Raw genomic sequence first — 21395 nt, forward strand, 5'->3', positions numbered from 1 at the left:
AGGATTGACCCTCTTTAGTACTTATTAGTTAATTTTACCAGGGTCAAGCAGAGGGACAAGAGGAGAAAAATGGAGAGAACTCAAAACAAAAAGGTTCAAGTTTCCTTAAGCAAGCAAGCAATCAGGCAGAGTACATAACTATCTCAGTGTACGCACAAACATGCTGGTAGATTCATTTACTGTTTGCTTATTTTCACATAGCTGGCAGAACAGGGTTAGGTTTTATGTGCTTATTAGGATGAAAGATTAAAAACAAAGGATGCTAAAAAAAAGTACTTGGATTTCCCATTCCCAGTCCCTATTCATCACTTCTGTGACAGCTGTGCTAAAAATACTTTGCTAAACATGAGGACCTACAGGCACAGAAGGAATTTGCTTATAAATGCAAGCTTAGCCATCTCCACACAAAACCACAGGCAGCTATCGAAGTCCCAGCATCTTGTACTGCTACAAAACCCTTCTCCCTTCAAATATCAGCTATAGTCCACTGAAGTGTCAGAGCTGTGGGCTACCTCCCTGCAGTTTAGGAAAGGCTGGTTAAGTAGAGGCCATCTTCCTCACAGCTGTGAAAAGCACAGCTGGAGGAATCACTTTCCTAAGCATTTATCTGGGGCCTTGCTTGGTGCCCTGAGGAAGACAAATGTGACCTGTTGTTCCAGTGCTGTTAAGGGTTATGGGTCTCCTCTTTGAGCCCTCAAAGCACAGACATGATGGCCAGAAAAAAACATAGTCAAAAAAGCAGAAGCAGTAGTCAAAAAGTAGGAAGAAAACAGAAAGGACAAAAAAATGGGGCATATTTACATTCCCCAACTTTTTTAAAATTGAAAGCCTGCAACAGCATGGCTTGAAGGGAAGTGCTGACAGGAGCACCTATCCTGAAGCAGCTGAGCACCTTTTTTTTCTCTGAGGTCCTTCTGATGAGCAGGCACAGTGAAAAAGGGTAAGTATTAGAAAAGTGGGAAAAGATACTATAGAATTAGGATGACATTTTGAGAGGGGAGAATGAGAAAAGGGGCAGAGAGCATCTCATGTCAAGTAACATGTAAAAAAACACCCCAACCTGAAGGAGAATAAATGTCAAAAAGGACAAAGGGATTCATTGGAAGAAGGACATTATAGAAAATAAGTTGTGAGGAAAACAACTAAAGAAACAGTTGAGAGGCTGATGGAAGAAAAATCTGGAGAGATCTTTCAAAAATGTTATCTTATAGAGTAGATACAGAGGGATGGAAATTTACTCAGTGTTATCAGCAGAAAGGCATGATCTAAAACCAAGAGAGTACTTCTGCCAAGCAACAGCCCTAGACATTTTCCAAATGTTATAGGCCATGTTTCACCAAAAAGATGTCATTTGCTGAAGATCTTCAGTCTACCTGCCAGCAGAGTAGGCATAAAGAGAATTCAAGCCAGCCTTCCAAAAAAGTTTTAAAGCACAAAGTGTGATGAAAAGTGAGGTGACTTTGGACAATCATACTTTTTGATCAGCCTAATACAAGAGCACTGTAAGGACAGAAACAAAAACAAAGCTCTCTGTGAGGGGGAAATAGTGCTTGCAAACTTCTCCAGCTATACTGAAAAGGCTGTGAAAGTCTAATTCTGACCAACATGCAAAACTGACTTTGCCTGTGCAAGGCACTAGGACACTGCTAGCATAAAGCACTAGCCAAACCCTGCCTGGCTTTGGCTTTTTTCCCCCTTGCAATTCAAAATGCACAATTTCATGGAGATGGATTACAAAGGAAGCAGATGGATGAAGGGGAACCAGCAAAGACTACAGATAGCATGGTAGTAGTATGTGCCACTGGCAGGTGACAAGACAAGGTGCTTATGACAGCACCTTCTTACAATAGATGCTCCTTTGTTTATCTTGTAAATGTAAATACTCATAGCTGACCTTGGCAAACAGCAGTTCTTGTGGCACAACTCTGGCAAATCTCCTGAACCCTAAACCTCCTCAAAACCTTTTTTCAGGTGGTGACAGAGAGTGGAAAAATGGCACCTGCATTTGTCCACTTGGGCCTTTCCCATCAGCTTTTTTTGAAGATTGTGAAAAAATCTCCTTGTTAGAGCCCTTTCTCTTGGCTGTATGCACCAGGTCCTCTTTTGGCTCATGAGGATGGAGAGGAGAGGAAAAGAGGTACTTGACACCTGTTGGTCTTAGCAGCAATGGACTTCTCATTTCCTGGAGCTCGGGTACATCTCAGCTGTGCACTCATGCATTCAGTGGAGATCACACTCCCCCTGCACCTGTCACCTTCATGTCCAGTCCAAACCAGTATGTTTCAAATTGATGAATTTTCTCCCTTGCACTCTTATTTAATGGCCCAGAGAGCTTTTATAAAGTGTAGGGGAACACAGCAAGTTGTTATGTCCCTTTGTTTTCTGAGATTTCTGGTTTGTTGTGCAAGGTTTCTAAGTGAAGGAGCGAAACAGCATATTAAATGGAAATGTAAGTATATTCTCTAAATGAAACGTAAGTATATCCTAGAAACACCGATGAGTGCAAAGAATCCACTTAGAACATATAACCAAATGTTATTTAATATCTTAAAAAGTAACACAATCCAAAATGGATATTTCACACAACACTACATAAACAACATGAACACAATATTACCATATGGAGGGACTTTCAAATATAGACTTACAAAAATCCCTGTCCTTTTTTTCCTTTAAATTATTATACTAAGCATGACAAGTAATCATCATTTACAATATGGTACACTGACACAATAAAAACCATGTTACAAATGTGCTGTTATAAATCAGTAACGTTAGGGAAGACATTTCATGAACTGCAATTATTTCATATGAAATACTATACAATATAAACAGAACATCCATCTTGGATGACCTTTACAGCAACCAGAGACCAAGTAATTTTTTAATTTTTTTTTTCAGTGCAAACACATTTATACAAGGCAGTCTTGGCTGCAAAACTCCCTTCTAACATACAGTAAGTCCCACTTGCATTTATTAACTCATTTAAACCTAATGCAACAGCCACATTCAGTCACTCACAGAAAATTACCTGCAGAATTATGATCCCTTTAAACTTAAATCTCCTCCACATATAAAAGTAACATCTGTGCCAATTACTCCAAGGGCCCTTTCATACTTCTGGGTGGGTATCCTTCGGGTGGCTCTAACCGCTATACAACTCGAGGGCAGTGCACCACATGGGAAATCACCCTTCCGAGGTGGGGAACACGTGGCGGCTGTCACGGCATCCCGGCTGGGTGGCTGTGCGTTTCAGCAGGGATTCAGCCCAGGCTGCCTTTCCAGAGCCAGGTGCGTGTGCGTGGCCTTCTGCTCCTTCTCTGCATTTAGTGTCTTGGGGCGGGGGGAGGAACACGGAAACCCTCAGCTCAGAACTGAGCTTCAATGGAGTTAACGACCCATTCCCATCTCTCTCAGATCCGCGGGAGATCAGGGGAGTTAAGCCAGATTTACACTCACATATCTGAAACTAACATTTAGAGCGCCGCTATAAAGTGTGATAGTCCCGTTTTCTTCTAGCACCAGCTTGGCTTTTGGTGGGTCCACTGCATGCCTCTCATGCAGGAACGATGCACTTTACTTATGCTGGGGGGAACATTTTAGATATATACCTTTTTTTTTAAAAGAATTTTGTAAAAAATAGAACTTTTCTCTCTAATACTGTACAGTTTTCTTCAGAAGAGTAAAGAGAATTGTAAACTGTGGGTAGGACGACAGATTAGGAGTGCTATTTGCTTTCTCAGCACAACAATTTGAACAATTGTGTTGGGAAAAGCACTGCAAAATGTATTTGAAAAACAGATTTCTAATTAACATAACTGTTTCTAAAACCACTGCTGGCAGTACTTGTATGACTGAAAACTTGGTTTTGGCACTGCTAATCCAAGAGTGTCTGCAGGGCTGTAAAGCAGTTTCTCTCTTAAACAAAGTGAATGCATCAAAAGAATAATTTCGGAGTATAAACATGGAACACTTTGGTTAACTATTAAACTTACTCCAGTAACTTTAAGAAAGCAACCAGTTAATAAATTAGTCTGCAGACTCTTAGCCTCAACTTTTTTCCAATGGGCCTGGACAAAAAGCAGGGTCAGTGAACTCTGCCTACTTCACAGGCTCACAAGGCTTAGCTGGTACCATGTCAAGTGCTTCGAGGCCCTCAGGCAAAAAGGTGTGATTTAAGTGCAAAGTATTATCTGTGTTTATGATGGCCTCTGGATACTGGTTTGCTTGTTCTCTTTTCTAAAAATGACTACTGCTGGCAAACACTTAGGCCACGGTTTTCATTAAAATGTTTGTTTTCCAATACATTTTTACTTTTCAAAGTTGAGTGAACGTCGTTTCGCATATAACAGTCATTTTACAGTGGTGCATGGAGCCAAATGGATAATGACTTCTAATTTTTAACTGAAATACTTAAAATGGCAAAATTAGCTCAATTGATGACTGTATATTAATTTGCACCAGGATAATGGTACTAGGTTTGCTGAAAAGTGTTCATAAATCGGGATTTGTATATAAATGTGATTTGCTTAGGTTCAACTGCCACTTTCTTCCTTTGGTTTTTGGAAAAATCTTTCTTCCCTCTTGAAAGGTGGCTTGTTGCAGCTGGCTACTTTTCCAAGTCAGCTTAATTCTTCTTGGAAACTTGCCCATGTTCTTCGAACAATAGGCACATACCTTGAGTAGGGACCCTAATACTGCTCCCAGCAAAGTCAATTAAAGGCTCTTGGTAATTTCTATAGGAGCAAATGTTTTAGATGCACACAATCTAGAGACCAGAGTGCATATCATTAAAGGAAGAGCTGTTTTAACACCCTTGCCAGTTCAGAGAAACCATGACGTACTAATGTTGACAAAGATGGAGGCAGAGTAGGGCCCAAAGTATCTGAAGGCTGCCAAGAAAATACCCACAGTGTCTTCTGTTAAACCCCAAACTGTCAATCATATTTCACAGACTGTAGATGTTTCTAATTTTCTAAATTACAAATACATTTTCAAGTTCTACCAGGCAGAAATTTAGCAGTAACTGGGGAGAGGATGGAAGGCTTCAGCCTCCCTTTCACTTCTATCCCAATTATGCAGCCTTGTCAAAGTCTTTAAGTGACTCATCTGAAAGCCATCTTTTTAACACTGTAGAAGGAAATCGTGGCAATGGAAACATGATGACTTCATATGCAAGCATTGACACACAAGAGAACGCCATGACCTAATGCTTCAAAGTTTTTAACCTTGCTCTGTACAATACACTTTTCATGTTGCTGCATCTCATCAAATTCATGGAGGTAGTTATATGTGTAAAAAAAATTACCACAAAAGTAACATGTTGTATTATAATAATACATATTAAGTGTGCAAAATGCCGACAGATTTGTGTTGACCCTTTACAGTTGAACACAATACAGATTCAACCTAATCTAACTCTGTAAATCTTTAAATTGATACATTAGAAGAATGATAGATAAGCAACCACATAATACAAGGCTATGATTTCATCAAAGGATTAGGGCGACATAAAGCACTCAAGCTCCACTCTCGTGGTTTTGTTACAAGAACCTCAAGATGGAATTTCCTTATATTCCATTGTGATTTTAAAAGGAAAAAAAATAAATCAAGATTAGAACGTTTCTATTTGAAACTTCTGTTTACATTCCATATTCCAAGAGTCACATTAATATTGGTACAATGCCATGTCAACATTAATATGACATTTATATTGTCTGCTGGTCTCTGGGAACTTTAGGAAACAACATACTATACAGTTCATAGGTATGTACTATCGCATTTTGTTGGAACGATGTCTTCTGTACAACCAGCTGCCTGCATAAATTCTGATTAGCTTATGACAAACAATTATTTCTCCAAAGGTGAAATCTGTTTTTGCTCTTCACATTTTAATACTGCTGTTAGTACTTCAGATCATCACTGTAAATTTTATCGGTTCGACATTTTTATTTACTGATTTGATACATACTGCTGATGTCAGAGCTCATCTCAGAAACAAAATCACAGTCAGCCACTGCATAGTATATGACAATTCCCCACAAAAATTCTGACTCTACAGTTTGCATGGAATAAGTACGGCTGGAGTTACAGATTGAATAATAAGATGCGTCATGCAAAGCATTATATGGTAATTAGAGCACATCTTGGAAGGTATGATAAGGCAGAAGGCTAAAGGCCAAGTGACTTTGATAACCAACCAAAAGCACAATAATTTCCTTTATGTGCACTGAAAGGTCTTATTGCTCCTATGAAATGGAAATTATACACTGAAATCAATGAAAACAGACCTGTGCATTGACTGGGTGTTCTTGACAGAACTGGAAACTGATTGTGTCCAGAGTTAGAGAGTTGTTTTATAAGTAAATGAACTATATCCAACGGTGTAACATAAGGCTGAATCTTCAGTAAATACTTCTGATGACAACAGAGAACATAAGTGAAGCTCAAATGACTTTGTATACAGAGTAATACACGTCACCAGAACCTGATGAAAATACTGGATTTTAATATGTACAGTTGGGTTTCACACTCGTGTTCTACAAGAGCTAGATAGGGTAAACATCCCTTTTATATTAAACAATTTTGGCTGATGCACATTTTAGTATCTTTGTTATTCTTTCACCAGTTTGTCTGTTCTGATAAAAAAGTCAGTTCGTTGCACTACCAGGTTGCATGAGTAACAGAGCAGAATGTGACCCTATACCTAAAAATTACTCTTGGAGTTTAACTATCTGTAGAATTTACTCTGCAGTAATTAGAATAGTACTAATTACGTTGGAGTAACAGTCTAGGGAGAGCAATTAGGATGTACTGTGCCTACAGGACTTAGATTTCTACTGCAAACCAAGTGGACACATTTAATTTCTAGAAACCAGACATGCCCATAAAATGCTAAATTGCAAATAACATCCACTGAATAAAAAGGCCAGAAGTTTATAATTCTCTAAATTTTGTTCTCTGATAATCACTACACTGTATGCTATTTTTAATAGCCTAATTTAGGCACTCTATTTAATAAGCTACATAAAATAGATTTATGTCCTTCCACTAGAAAGAAATCAATTCTTCAGGCCATACTTGTCATTTATATCATAAAGGATATTTTTGTTCCAAGAAATTAGTTATCCTGATTCTTATATTAATGGCAAGTTGCAATACCAGAAGTGACACAAGAATTAGATTATCTTTTGAAAATATGTGAATTATTCTGAAGACATTTGATATATTTTGTGTCACTCCACACTGTGGCTCCATGACAGTTATATCTTTCCCTTCCCTCCCCACTCCCCCCTCTACGCAAAGGTTCACCTCCTCACTGATGACTATGGAAGGTCAGGTAGCAAGTCTCATTAAGTAAACATCTCTCATACTTTTGAAACAGAAGAAGCAGCCACCTCCCATCCCACCCTCCATACTTAGCAAAAAGCAAATCAAAACAAAACCCAAACCTCCCTTTACTCGCTTAAACAGGTATTTGTAAAATTGTGTCACAAAAATGCACAGTGAAAATGACTGATTAGTATTAATAATTCACAGACAGAGCTGAGGTCATCACTTGTCATGTTTGGCATTGTTTTTCCTCATGGTGATCCTGGCTGGTTACTTTCAGCAGTGGCTCAGTTTTTGAAGTAAAAAATTATCAACTCTGCAGCAGAGTTTAGCTTCTGACCAGGGGCATCACACATCTGTGGCATTTTTTTAAATGAACTTGGCAACTGCATGGACATTGAAAATGCAGATTACACTTACAGTGTCTAGACTTTCATATATGTGCTCAGTTACAATTAAGTGAAGCAAAAAGTGTACATATTATCCCTACTGCTATTCTGTTGCTACGGAGCCGCAAATGTGAAAAGCAATACCTCGAAATAAAGATTTCTTTGTTGCCCCTAGTCTACATAGCAGCACAGTTTAAGTAAACACTAAAACTGTGGTTGAGATGTTTGTTTTATTTTTCCCCAAAGATGTAAACATCAGTCCCAGTGTCGTAAACTTTGCTGTATAGGACGAGACAGACGATCTGAGGCAGGATGACTATCAGACACTAGTGACAGAAGCTTGCAGGCAGTTAGCAGGTTTCTGCAGTTTCTCAGCTTCACTTGTGGGTGGGTCTGCAGTGGCTCGGAAGTTGAACGTTGGGCCTGCGCCTCCATGTGCAGGGCTCAGAGCGGGGTTCTGACGTCTGTTGCTTTCAACAATACTTGAAGTGTTGGATGCCAGGCTCTCACGAGTACTGGAATGGAAAAGAAATATATATACACACTCATATATGACATGCCTATATATCTACCAGACAGGAAAGGAGAATAGAGTGTTTTATAATAGGTTTCCTGTGTTTGCACGTAATGTCACATCAATGAGTCACCTTGTTTTGATGCTACACATATGTTCCTCCAAAGTGCGTTCCAGAGGTGCTCAGCAGTCATCATACTGTAACACACAGGTACAGCACTAAGCACAGCCAAAGCTGTCACACAAAGTGTAAGCTGAACCAGTATCAAGCATCTAGATTTTTCACCCAAAGAAACAGCTTCCATCTTGCATCTGAACGTACTAATTTTCTTTCCTGACTGGTGCATTTTTGCACAAAGTAGCTTCATCAAATCAGCTCTGTGACTAAGCAGAGCCAGGACAGCAATCATGTAACACAGCATCCTCTGTTGTTTCCTTTTCCACCTATGTTTTTATACAAAAAATATTAACTAAAAATCTTACTTTACATTAAACCCACAATGCTTCTGAACATAACACTTCAATTTTGCTTTGCAGTTGAGACAATTACAACTTACCAAGATACTGAGAAATCTTAACTGTCTGGTCTGTGATCATGCCCTGAACAACCAGTGCTGCTATTTCATCAGAAAATGGACAATGTTCCTTTAGTTCTAACATATCATTTATTCACAGGAGTGATGGGACACTTAGCACTTTAAAAGATTAAGTCTTTTAATACATCTAATTATGAAGGCAGAGAAGCCTGTATTTTAGTCTACACTTTTAAAAAACTCAGACATGGCATGCTAAGACTAGTTTTATCACTACTGCTCTTTTTGTTCTCTTTACAGTCTTTAGTAATTTTTGATCTTCAAATAATGTGTTCCTGTGCAGAGACATTTGCTTTCAAATAGCATGTGGCCCCTGGTTATGTAACCTTCACCTGTATCCCTATTTCTCTGTAAAATGACATCACCACTTGCTATGGAGATGTTTACAGAATATATTAGAGGACTGAATGTAATTGTTAAATAAGCACTAGAACCAAAGATACTGATGACAAGAGTTTCATAGTCAGTTTAAAGTCAACCTAAATTTACCTGCTATTGAAAAGGGCAGCTCTTGCCTGCTTTGTGTGGACCTGACCCTGCCACGTTTCTGCTGCTTCCCTGATACTAAGTCTTACAGCCAGCCAGATCAGGGACTGCTCTCAGTTAAATACTAGCCTTCAGGAAAAAAAAATAAAAAAATTAGTGCTAGCCTCAGGAGAAGATAGGAATGCACAGTTTTGGATGTGTCAGGGGAGAAATGTGTCAGTGCATGGCATAGAGGAAGAAACACCTTGCCTAGTTATAGGGCAGATTTAAATAATCTTAAACTGACTGAATCTGGAAAATCAATGATGCTTTTAGGAAAACTTCCACAGATCTTTTAAATTGATCAAAATGGTACTGATAATCTTCTGCCAATAAGTGTCTTCCTGTCCATAATTCCCAACAGCTATGATGGGTGATGTATATAGTATGTAATTTCTGTGAGCTGCAATGACATATGGTGCACTTCTGTTGCTCATTTTTTGATTCTTCTCCCTCTGCTTTTTAATGAAAATAGATGCAAACCTTGGTTTTCAGAGATGATTCAGTACTGTATCATTCCTTATGGGACCACTAATTCCAGATCATTTTCAATTCTGGTATTACAAACTGACCATTACAACATGTACACACAAAGACTGCAGCAAGAATTTTGCATGCAAAGTAATGTCAAAATTATGACCACCTCTTTTTTTAGATGACAAAGGAGCAACAGTATTCTATAAGCTCTAAGAATAAAGGAATAAAATTAATCTTGACAGCTAAGTTTATATTTACTATATAAACTTGCATAAAAGCAATACACAAAATATTGTGAGGATTTCTTCCCAGTGGTGATTGGTATGTTCACAAACTTTGAAACAAAATACTTTGGAAGTCAAACAACCATTGCAAATCTCTGTAACTACATCTAGTTGGTTTCTTTGTTTTTGTTTGTTTGGGGTTTTTTTTGTTTCGTTTGGTTTTTTGTTTTACTGTCCTTTTTTCAAGTTGTCACATTTTAAACATATACTTCTTCTTTCATAGTCTGGAATTGGTCATTTTGATTCCCTAGCAATGTTGCACACTTCAGTTTGAATGAAAAGATACCACCTCACCTCAGGAAGTAGAGAGTCACATCATCAGTGGAGGCAGGAAGTCGAAAGTTATATCATCAGTGAACGCTTAAAGAATATACCTGAGGAACATCACTTACATGCATGTCCTGTTCTTATACTCTTCCCTAGGTATCTGCTAATGGATGCTGTCAGATCTAGTTGGATTTTTTTTGTTCTAAGGTAGGAAAGTAATAACAGCATGGTAATTATAGCCAAAGGGCTGAATTCACCCTCAGCTCAATTTATTTTTATAGACTTATACCAAGGAGTGGCCAAAACTCAGCAAAATCATCAAATTTAATAATTTTGATGTAAAGCTCATGAAAAAGCCTTTGAAATATCCAGACTATATGCTCACATATTCTGTTCTCTTGCTAGTAAGTTTATGTTAAACAGAAATTTTAGCTTTTATGTAAATAATTAGGGAAGAAAATGTCTACCTTTGCATTAACCAGAAACACAAGTTTGATATTCAGCTAGCATACAAAAGTAGTCCAAGAACTGATTTTTAATCCAGTTGATATCCTATCCTGGAGGTGACTCATACTCTGTGGAGTAAGGCAGGTTGAGCAAGAAGCAAACACCATGACATACTCCCCCACAAAAACCAGCTGCAAGTATAGCACTTCAACTAAAGGAAGAGATTACATTTAAAAAAGAACAGTGCAAACAGCTTCATACAACAGTTGTACATGAGAAAGATGAGAAGCATCTGCAGAACAATCAGTAACACAAACAAATTCAAAACCTTCTCAAGTTTCTTTTTTAGGGTGAACTCAGTGTAAGTGGTACAATTTACTCAAATTATTTTTCATTATTTTACTCAGAAAAATTATACATTTGCTAAAAGCCTGCTCTAGTTTGATAATTACTGCATGCTGCATGAGGCTCACTAATTGTTGCCTTGTCATTGACATCAAATGGGAGTAGCCATCAAATCCAAAGGAATTTATTTCACAATGACAGGACTTCAACTGAAAATGAAATTTAGTCCTGCGTAGAAACACAAAATTTTTCACATGCCTTTCTGGAAGCCTTTGCTATAGATGTAAAAACCCACATATTTCTGTGGAATAAGAACACGATTTACAGAGGAAAAAAAAAAGGCAAAAACCAAAACAAAAAAACAAAGCAAAAAAACCCAACCTTTTTTCACCTAATACAAACCCACTCTTGAAGGTTTTATTGTTAAGCACAGGTAATAAATAATTTAAGCTTAAGTAACACACTGTAAGAAAACTACTATGGTAAATCATTTCTGTGTTCTTAGAGTCATTCTTCTGAACTCTGATGGGTTGCTATCCAGGCCAAACAAAACTGGTCAAGCTCAATTCCATCAAGGAGCTAGCACTGCCAAAGGTCAGAGAGACAAGGAAAAAGGCTCCAGTAAAGGATTCTAAACCTGGAAATGAGCTTGTGAAATCTCCAGGGTAGGGAACGTACCAGCAACTCTCTCCTCCCTACACCTGTAAGACTTCCAGCACACTGAGACTTCCATGATGTCTGAAAGCTCTGGAATGGAAATTACTAACCAGCACCACCACATGCAAACACCTGGACTCTTTTCCCAAGCATCTTAGGCAAGGCACCTCTCTCTCAGCTGATGCAGCGTTGAATCACCTCTGAAGTTCAAATATCCTGAGCACTTTAAGCACTGTAGGGGGAGTGGCTGTTCCAGTCTCACCAGTTTGGATGGTAACTAGATATACTTCCGACATTTGTGAAGAAAGCAAACAAAAAAGACCAAACACAAAACAATATAATTTCCCGTTTTTGTCTGAGCCAAAGATTATGCCACCTAGTGATGCCTAGTCTTCCCATTAGTCTCGTTGATAGTATCTTAGAGGGAAAGGGAAGGGGGCAGTAACACAAGCTCATCCCTTCTATTCTAAATGCAAAACCAAGTTTAATACAGAAAAAAAAAGATACAGGGAGGTTTTCAGCAAACAGAAGAATGAACTAATACAGAGTCAATGCCGCAAATGGTCATTGCCTTCTTACGGTATGGTGGGAAACCCACACATCTGAATAGAAGATTCCAGAGAAAACACTGTCTGAAAATGTGTGAAATTGTTTAATACAGCCCTACATTCTGTCACCAATATCACACACATATAACTATAAATGGAACTTCCTAGTCTGTAAAGCTGCAATGAATGTGACAGTCCTACCGTGGAGAGTTGAACCCGCTGTCCACAGTAATGCTGCTGCTGTCCATGCTGTCCAGGCGGGCTGAGTGGGTGGCTCTCTGGTTGTTGCTATTTTCTGTTTCCTTCGGGGTGAGAAGAGTAAGATTCTTCTCAAACTTCCGCTGCAGATCTCTCTCCTTTTCTCTCTCTAGGAGCCACTGCATTGTACCAACATCATCCCTATTCTTTTCTTCCTCAGCATTTTTGTTGGTTCCTTCCTCTGAGTCATCATCATCAGATACGTTGTAGTAGTCGAAGGAGGCCTCCTGGTTCCCGGCTGTCTCTTGCTGTCTCTGAGAAACGGGCATGACTTGTGTGACTGAGGTTACTATCGCTTGTTCAAGTTTTTCACATCTGACTGGCAACGTGTCAGAGGGCGTCTTTTGATGGGGCTTTAGCAGAGGTGTGTTAGACTTATGATAACTATTCACAGAAAGAGTGTTGTGCAGAGGTTTAAAGAGTGTATCCTTGCTAAATATTTCTTTCCTTTTATCAAGGCTACTTGATTCAGCACTATGGTGTTGAACCAGCCGCCCATTTGCAATCACCTCTGGAGTTTGTCCGGCAACCGCTGAACCACTGCTTGGGCCCTTTGGGGACTCCTCCTTGTGCACCCCAGGCTCCCTTGCAATATGTTGAGCCTGTCTTTCTGCGGGAGTCATTTTTTTGAGCCCATCTGTCCCTGTGAGCGTATCATGATCCTCTTTATTCTTTCCCAGTGGTGATGGAGCAGTCAGCACAGTCTCACTGGATGTGTTGCACTGAAAATAGTCATCGACTGCAGATTTTGTTGTGCAGGAGTTGAGCTCACTATACGATGGCAAATTCTCTGTAAGCTTGCTTTGTTCCAATAAGCTACAAGAACTGGGGGTTTCTACACTGCCACTGGCTTTTTCAGGGATGCAAGTCTCTTTGTAGCTTGCAGATGAAATCAGAGCCCTTTGATGACTGAGCGTTGATGACTGAGATGGCCTTAAGGTACTATCGTCAATGTAAGTTTGGCTAGTTGTTTGGTCATCTGGGCTACAGCCTTCACCTAGATCTTCAGGTGTTCCTAAAGTTGCTGAGCCCAGAGGTCCCTTGGAGTTATCCATGGATCTAGACCTTTCTTTAGCCTTACTGGACCGCTCATTCCTCGATCTTCTATCCTGTGTATGGCTGTGGCTCCGATGGACCTTGGAGTGAGAGCTTCCCCTGGAAGGTTCAGGGAAAGGCATTTCAGTTCTTCTTTTGGCCAGCTCACCAGACACATCCCACTCTGGTGTCATGGGAAAGTGAGATTCAATCATGTTAGGATTGCTGTGCATTATATAATTATCTCCCTTGTGTTCTATTATAAAACAGCCTTCCCGTGGGGATCTAGTCAAGGGGTCATAGAACTCATACTCCCTTTCAGCAGGTATATCCAAATGAGAGCCATCTGATGGGTCTCCTTTGGATACCCGGGTCTTGCTGTGCGACCTCGATTTCCCATGAGACTTTCTGTGATTCCTGCTCTTTTTACTTCGTCCACTGTGGTGAGCTGAAGATCCCGCTTTGCTTCGTTGAGCTTTTTCTTCTTCAAGTTTCTTCATTAGTGCAGTGTGTCTCATGACATTTTCCACAGTCAAGTCTGGGTTAATGCGCCTGATAATCTCCATTTCTACCTCTCTAGGTATAGTGGTAGGGGTGTCCTCGTCCCTTAGTGGCCACTCCTCTGGAGGAAACTGGGCAGAGAAATTTGCCAACTGTTTTGTCTTGTCCTTCTTAAAACTTAATCGGAATAATTTGAGTCCAAATTTCTTAGACTGCTTTTCTACATCCTTAGGCTTTGTGAGTGTCTCTGCTTTATATGAAAAATTGACAGTACTTTTACTTTTCTCAGTAGGTGGGACCTGACATAATGAGGGAGGACAGTATGAGTCTTTACAGTCTTTTGCTGATTTCCTCTGTAGGGTAGATGCATGCATGCTGTGCATGTCTTCTCTGCAACAATGGCAGGAGTCGCAGTGGTTTTTGGGTAGCGTTCGGTCCCTGACGCATCCCGAGGTGGAGGGAGTTATAGTTCCTTGTTGGGGAGAGGTACATTGAGACCTGTCAGGTATCCTCTCATCCAAATGGTACCATTTACTGTTAGTTCTTATGAGAGATGGTGTTATAAAGTAAGTCTGCGGGGTTACAATGAAATAACCATCCGGAGTTGGGTATATTTTCCTCTCCCGTACAAGCATATTCAAAGTATGTCGAAGGATTTCTGGACTGGGTGTTGGAACTCCTAGAAATGACAGTAAAGACATATTAGGGACTGCATAAAACCGCAGAACTCTCTGGTTCCCCCCTCCCCAACAAAAAGCTGTTTTTCCCAACGTACAAGCTGGAATATGCTGAGCAAACAACTCCAGTAAAACATTTTGTTAGGCATTCTTTTCTCTGTTTGTTTCTCCACTCATCTCCTACCCTTCCGACATATCAATTATTAATTAAATAGAAAAGAGGCCATTAATAAAATGTTAAAAAAAAAAAAAAAGGAGAGAACTCAAGAATTTCTAGTCAGTTCCACTGTGCAGGTGACCGTAAGGTATAAGATGGAATCACTGAAAATAAAAGAGTGTCAGGGGAAACATTTCACTTTTATTCTTCTTCCAACTAATATTTATATCCCAATTCACCAGAACTATTCTTAAAATGCCTTGTCACATATAAAGCAGTGGTTATTTGTTACTTTGGATGCCTAAGTTGTTTTTCCACAGAAGAATACTACAAAGAAAAAAAAGGCATTCCCTCAAACTGCCCCTTCATCACAAACTTGATTGAACTGATTTACTCTCCCATTAAAGCATGTTTGAACTATATCGGCTTCTCCAAAAAAAGACACATCCTGAATGATTCAGTTCATCTTACCCAAGCACACTTTTCCATTATGCTGGAAGTTACAGATTTAGTTATTTGCTCCTCAGAGTTCCTTGCCTTTCGTGTGAGATGCAAGGGACACTACCTAAGCACATGTCTTGCATACTGAGAAAGGGACAAATACAACAAGCCTGCACCAACGCCATATGGTAGACTCAGCACTGGGAGCCTGGTCCTTCCCACTACCAGTAGGTCTGCTGGGTTCAGAGTGCAGGACCAAGTCTTCAATACTTTAATCAGATAAAATACTGAGTTAGCATGTTGTGTATAGAAGTAAGTTCCATCTAGAGTTAAGGAAACAAGAACTTTAGTTCACAGGTTAATTTAAAAAAATCTGTTTATGCTGAATAAAAAATAAAAATACTTCCAAGTTTTCAGTGGAAAAAGCTATCTTCAATCAATACATTTTGTTGAACTAAAATGCATTTTAATGCTGAGTATTGGTCTTGTTTATATTTTTAGAACTAGAGAAATGTTTTTCAAAAGTTTGTGCAGTCTATTTTAAACTAAAATAGCTAATATTATTTACTCTGGTTTTCTTTTAAACAAAAGTAATCTAGGGAAAAAAAAAAGGCATCAGAGAGCGACTTAGGTTGGAAGGGAACTCAGGAAGTCATTTGGTCAGCACCCGTACTCGTATCCAAGCCAACTTAGATGGAAAAATTTCAACCATGGGTACCTGTCACAAACACGGTATCTCCAGTAGCAAGTACATAGAGTCTAGTCCCCAACTCTTCTCCAACATGTTGGAGCCTGCTAGCTCACTGATCTCCTTGGGTAAGCAAACATGAGGATGACAGCAACACCTCCACCAAATGATTAGCAACAAGAAAAAGAGAAGTTGTACTAATTCCTTAACTCATCCTCTTTCTTGCAACTGGGTTGCAGGCAACATAGTAAATATTCCTTATGGAACGTTGTTTGAACTTACTGACATGACCATACTGTTCATATCTGTAAATAAAATCTTACAAGGGAAATGGCAAAGTGTTAGAAATAACATGGACATGAGTGAAAGCAGTTACAGCACAGAAGGCATCAGGGAGAAGTACACGGGGGCAGTAAACATATTTCATGCACAGTCCATAGAGCTGAAAGATTAGGGCCAATCCAAACACAGGAAGGAAGAACAGTGAAGACAGGATATAACTTGAGAGCATAAATGAGACTGAAAATTAGAAAAAAATATGAAGAATCAGGAGTGTTTTTGTCTCCTTTTCATGCAGGTGTCCACACTTTATGTAGTAATCCTAGACGGAGTAACGAAGACCCCCAGAACTCCTGGATGAGCTAACATACCAGAAATAGCAATAGGTGGGAAAAGCTGAAATCTAGAGAGCTGGGGAAGAAAAGGACTACCCCTCCCTAGCCCAAAATTCCAAATCTCTCTGAACTGAAGTAAACAATATGGTGAGCTTCCTCTGGATTGTGAGGCAGTGGCAACCTGAGAGTGGGTTGTCATCTGTATGAGCTTTTGGTAACACACAGGAACACAGAGTGATTTCGATTCCCATAACAACCAGCGGTCATCTAATCTCTTCTTTCCTGCGGTGGAGCTGCTACTTCTGCTTGGGTAACACCACCCCTTTTCCATTATGCCTTGCATGATGACAGGAAGTGGATGACCCCAAAACTCAAGCTCATTTGTTTCTCCATTCCGTGCTGAAAATGCACTGCAGGGTCCAACCCCAGCCCAGTTGAGGTGCACTTACTCTGCACTTACTCTTCCTTCCTCTACATAAACAATCTGCCCAATCCATTGCATGTTTCCAGGAGCTTACAAACACGTACTAACCTTTGTGAGAACTTGGTTCTTCATCCCTATTTTACTTATAAGACTTTTCTTAACATGATGTTTCAAAAACATCAGAACGAAAATAAAAGCAATGAAAATATTTCTCCTGGGAGCTTACAGAAAAGTTAGGGAAAGAGACTGAAATGGATGTTCTGAGGTTTTACACTACTTTAGGCAAAAATAATAATATAATACTATTAAAATAATAACATAATATGTATTTTTCACCCAGTAAACCATAATGGCTACAATATGTTGGGTAAGTGGGTCCCTAAACACTGGATGCACAGTAGTTACACTAACTGACTAACTCCTGTGAACGGAGAATGTGCAGATAAACACCAGGAAAAAAAAATTATTGTGCCTGGACAGTCACTGTAAACTCAATCATGTCAGCCTTCTCTCTGGAGTTTAAGACTATCACTTTCATTACTCCTAGGACACAGTACATCTCTGTGGTTCACTAAGCCAGCAATGATGATGGTAGATGTTAGATCTTTGAAGCTCAGCATTGCCAGCTAAGGGTAGTTATGGGTTTTGTTCTGAGCTCTGTCAGGTACTTACAAAAGCAGAAACAGACCCAAACTCAACTTATGCTTTCCTGCATGGCAGACAGGAGCAATGACGTTACCCTGGCTCCCCTTGTTCCTATTTTAAATACAGATTTCTTGACTTTCTCAAGACTTTTCTCTTTACAGCAATCTGCCCACATCATGTCTATACACAACCTACCCCCCTGCATTCAAAAGTCTCCTTATGGTCTCCCTTCCTCCATTAATAGAAACAAAGGAAAAAACCCCAGTAGCTTAGAGACTCTAGCACATAAAATATTGCATGACAGCAGTGGTGTTATTTAAGATTATGTAGTGGTTTAATAATTCAAAAGCAGAAACTGTCTGGACACTGAATCATCAGACATGTACATTTTCCGTATCTCAAGAGAGTCTACTATGCCATCCACTGAGCTTCCAGACAGAAGATTATGTCTTGTTTGCTGCTCACAAAGAACACTGACCTAGAGTGAACTCAGTTAATGTAAGACACTTCTTTTAAGTGCTACACATATACTTCACATATTTAGAGAGTGAACAATTATAAAGGTGAATGTCAGAGGAATTTGCCAGCTTTCAGAAAACTGTTTGCTTCAAAAGTAACCTACCTAGTCCAATACACATGTATTTTCTACTTTGAAATTTTGAACATCTTAAAATTATTTAAATATGGACAATATATTGTAGACAAAATTTGGGAGAAGAAAGAAAAATATCCTTATTAAAGGCAGCACAGACTAAGGCTTGATGTTTTCTTCATCCATGTTCATACAGATAAGAGGGTCTGGTTGCCAAACACAGAACAGAGGTTACATTCTTAGCTCCTTATACTGGATTTCAAAGATTTACATTTAATGTATGGGATTTAAACCATGGTCAATAAATTACAAAATAAGGCTGTGCAAACATCTCATTGTTTAATTCTAAGTGAGAATAATGGAGCAGGTGCAGGAGCAGCCTCTTGCTTTTTTAAAAACCTGACAAATAACAGAAACCACAAATAAGATGTGCATTATCATTACAAACTTTTTGAATAAAAAAAATTCATGAAAAATACATCTCAACTAGTATTTAAATGGTGTTAAATCTGCTAAAATGATTTTCTCCTGAGCTGATGCTAAGGCTTAACAAGGGATAAAAGAAATACTCTGATTGGCTCATGAAATACTAGTTAAGGATGTGGAGTGGTTGCTATGTGATGTTATAAATAATTAGCATACCTTATTTCAGATAGAGCCATGGCCCAGATTTATGCCTGCACAATGGCTCAGCAAACTAGAGGGCTAGACTGCAACTGTAAGACCCTGCACTGAGGAAAAAGGTTTATTATTCTCAGGCAGTTTTGAGAATAGCATCTGGGGTCTTAGGAAATTTATCCACACCATGAAACGCAGTGAAGCATCTGTTCATTAAAACACAAACAACACAGGCAGACAAGTGCTGCTACATGAAAAGATACAGAGATGTTATGTGACAATAACAGATATATCTACAGTGGTAATGCTCTCCTCTCCCTCAGAGCATCAGCACCTAATTAGGAAAAATAAATTATCAGAATATGAGATGACATCAGATATTTTAAAACAGCCACAGAGAATACAAGGGCTCAAAAAGCTACAGTTGATTTATTAGAGAGTTTGAGCAGACAAGTGAAAAATATCACTTAGCATAAGAAGTTCTCTTTACTGGAAAGAATAAATTCTTCAGATAATCCTCATATGCTAAGAGAACATGTATGCTTGCTATGCTAAACATGTCATGGCTGGTAGAGAAAAGCATTTCTCTAGAGAAGGGAAATAACTGGACAACAATTTGGTGGATTTCTTTTTTCTTCAAATAACTTTCTTTACATTTTGGGAAGTGAGGCTCTCTTTTTTTATCTCAGACTTGAGAAATTCACATGGCAATGGCTAGCGGAAAAAAAAAAAGGCAGCAAGAAACTATGTGCTAACTTGCCTCAGGCTTCTTCTGAGCGGTGTCTAGAAAATAATCCAGCCTGCTGAATTATTTTTCATGTTTGGTTCTGTCTAACAAGAATAGCACAACACATCAAGTCTACTGATAATCATGCTCCCAAGAAACTCAAGGGATGCCACCAATAGAGTATAATTTCCACCATGCAATAATATTTATATAAAAATATTGATAGAATCACTGAAAGAATACTTGGAATCTACGGAATTCTTCTAGTACACAGCTATACAGAAGAGATGACTTGGTAAAAAAAAATCATCAAAATTTAAAAGGAATTACAATTGTGAATTTTGACTTCTTTGTATTCTATCCCTTACCTTTCAACTTTTACCAGTATTTTCAAAATCAGCCAAGCATACTGGAAAAAAAACTACTGATAAACAAAACTACAAACTGGGAGAGAAAGCCAGTATTTACAAAATATGCTTACAGTATTTTTTTCCACTGTGCGATTATTAAATGTCAGATAAAACTGTTTATTCCAAACACAACTCTCAATCCAGAATTACATTTTAAAATCTCAGAACTTACTACCAGTTATAGCAAAAGCCATGTAACCTTCAAGGCTTTAAGTAACTCTTGCTCTGAAATGTAAGGAAAAAAATTCCAGACAGCAGATCATGGCTATGGTTAGGTTGCCTAGATGAGACAGATGCATCAGTAGTTTTCCTGCTGAAGCATTTTGCATTAGCTGCTTTTTGCAACTGTAAAATAGGTACAGTGGAGAAGTTTCTCAACTACTTTAGAGAATTGTAAATGCAGGCACAGAATAGTTAAACATCTTGCCCGGAATCATACAAAACACAAATGAAGAAGCTGTGCTCTCTTGAGCAGTAAACCTCTGCCCAATGCTTTTGCACCACAATTAAAATGTCTCTGTAAGATGCATTTTGCACAATTCACCAGCCCCAGACACAGAGGGCCAGTAGTGAAGCAGCATATTGAAGAGCACATTCCTGTCACAGGATTCCTCTTTTTGATGTTACAGTATCTTTAATCCGAAATAATTTCCATTTACCATTTCATAAGTATTATCAAGTGCTTCCAAGAATATCTTCTGAACAGTTCACCAGCATTTATCAACACAGCAAGTGTAGCTATGGCTCTCCAGACTTTTTTGGTTTAGTTATGAAGAGAGTTGTCAAGTTATCTTTAAATCTTTTGTTTTATTATTTTTCAAGCAAGGGCAGTGTAGAAGCAAAAGCCAGAACTGTATCCAAGAAGGATCTGAAAATCCCTGGAAAGCAGGCTGACATCGTCCTTTCAGTCTAAATATAACCTCTGCCTGAAGCAGGCACATCATTGTCACTGGACTCTACAACTTGCATCACGCCACACATTGAGAGCCTATTCCAGGTGGAAGAAGACATGGAGCATGTGAGAATTCTGCTCTTTAGGAGAGAATTCTCTAATGAGACCTCAATGAGGTTATCTCTATGGAGACTGGACAATGAACTGGTTGAATGATGTCAACAGAGCTCTTATGAGTTAGCTACAACTGGCTTGAAAGCCACAAGGTGAAATAAGTCTGCTCTGGCTATGACACATCATGCTTTTTTTCCCATAGCTACCAAAGAAGTGCTAAAGTC

At 39.0% G+C, this 21395-nt stretch overlaps 1 protein-coding gene across 5 annotated transcripts in view; it reads right to left on the minus strand.

The window, feature by feature from the left end:
* Positions 1-2523: 2523 nt before the first annotated feature.
* STOX2 (storkhead box 2) overlaps positions 2524-21395 on the minus strand; it is a 72259-nt gene continuing 53387 nt past the window's right edge. For all 5 annotated transcript variants that reach the window (XM_008924774.3, XM_018070457.3, XM_018070448.3 and 2 more), the window contains 2 exons: positions 12580-14851; positions 2524-8236 (listed from right to left, as the gene is read on the minus strand). In XM_008924774.3, coding sequence (XP_008923022.2) covers positions 8041-8236; positions 12580-14851 — 2468 coding nt within the window. In that variant the 3' untranslated portion in view covers positions 2524-8040. The remainder of the gene's footprint in view (positions 8237-12579; positions 14852-21395) is intronic.

This window comes from Manacus vitellinus, unplaced genomic scaffold, assembly GCF_001715985.3.
Source record: "Manacus vitellinus isolate BGI_N305 unplaced genomic scaffold, ASM171598v3 scaffold_0_pilon, whole genome shotgun sequence".
NCBI classification, from domain to species: Eukaryota; Metazoa; Chordata; class Aves; order Passeriformes; family Pipridae; genus Manacus; species Manacus vitellinus.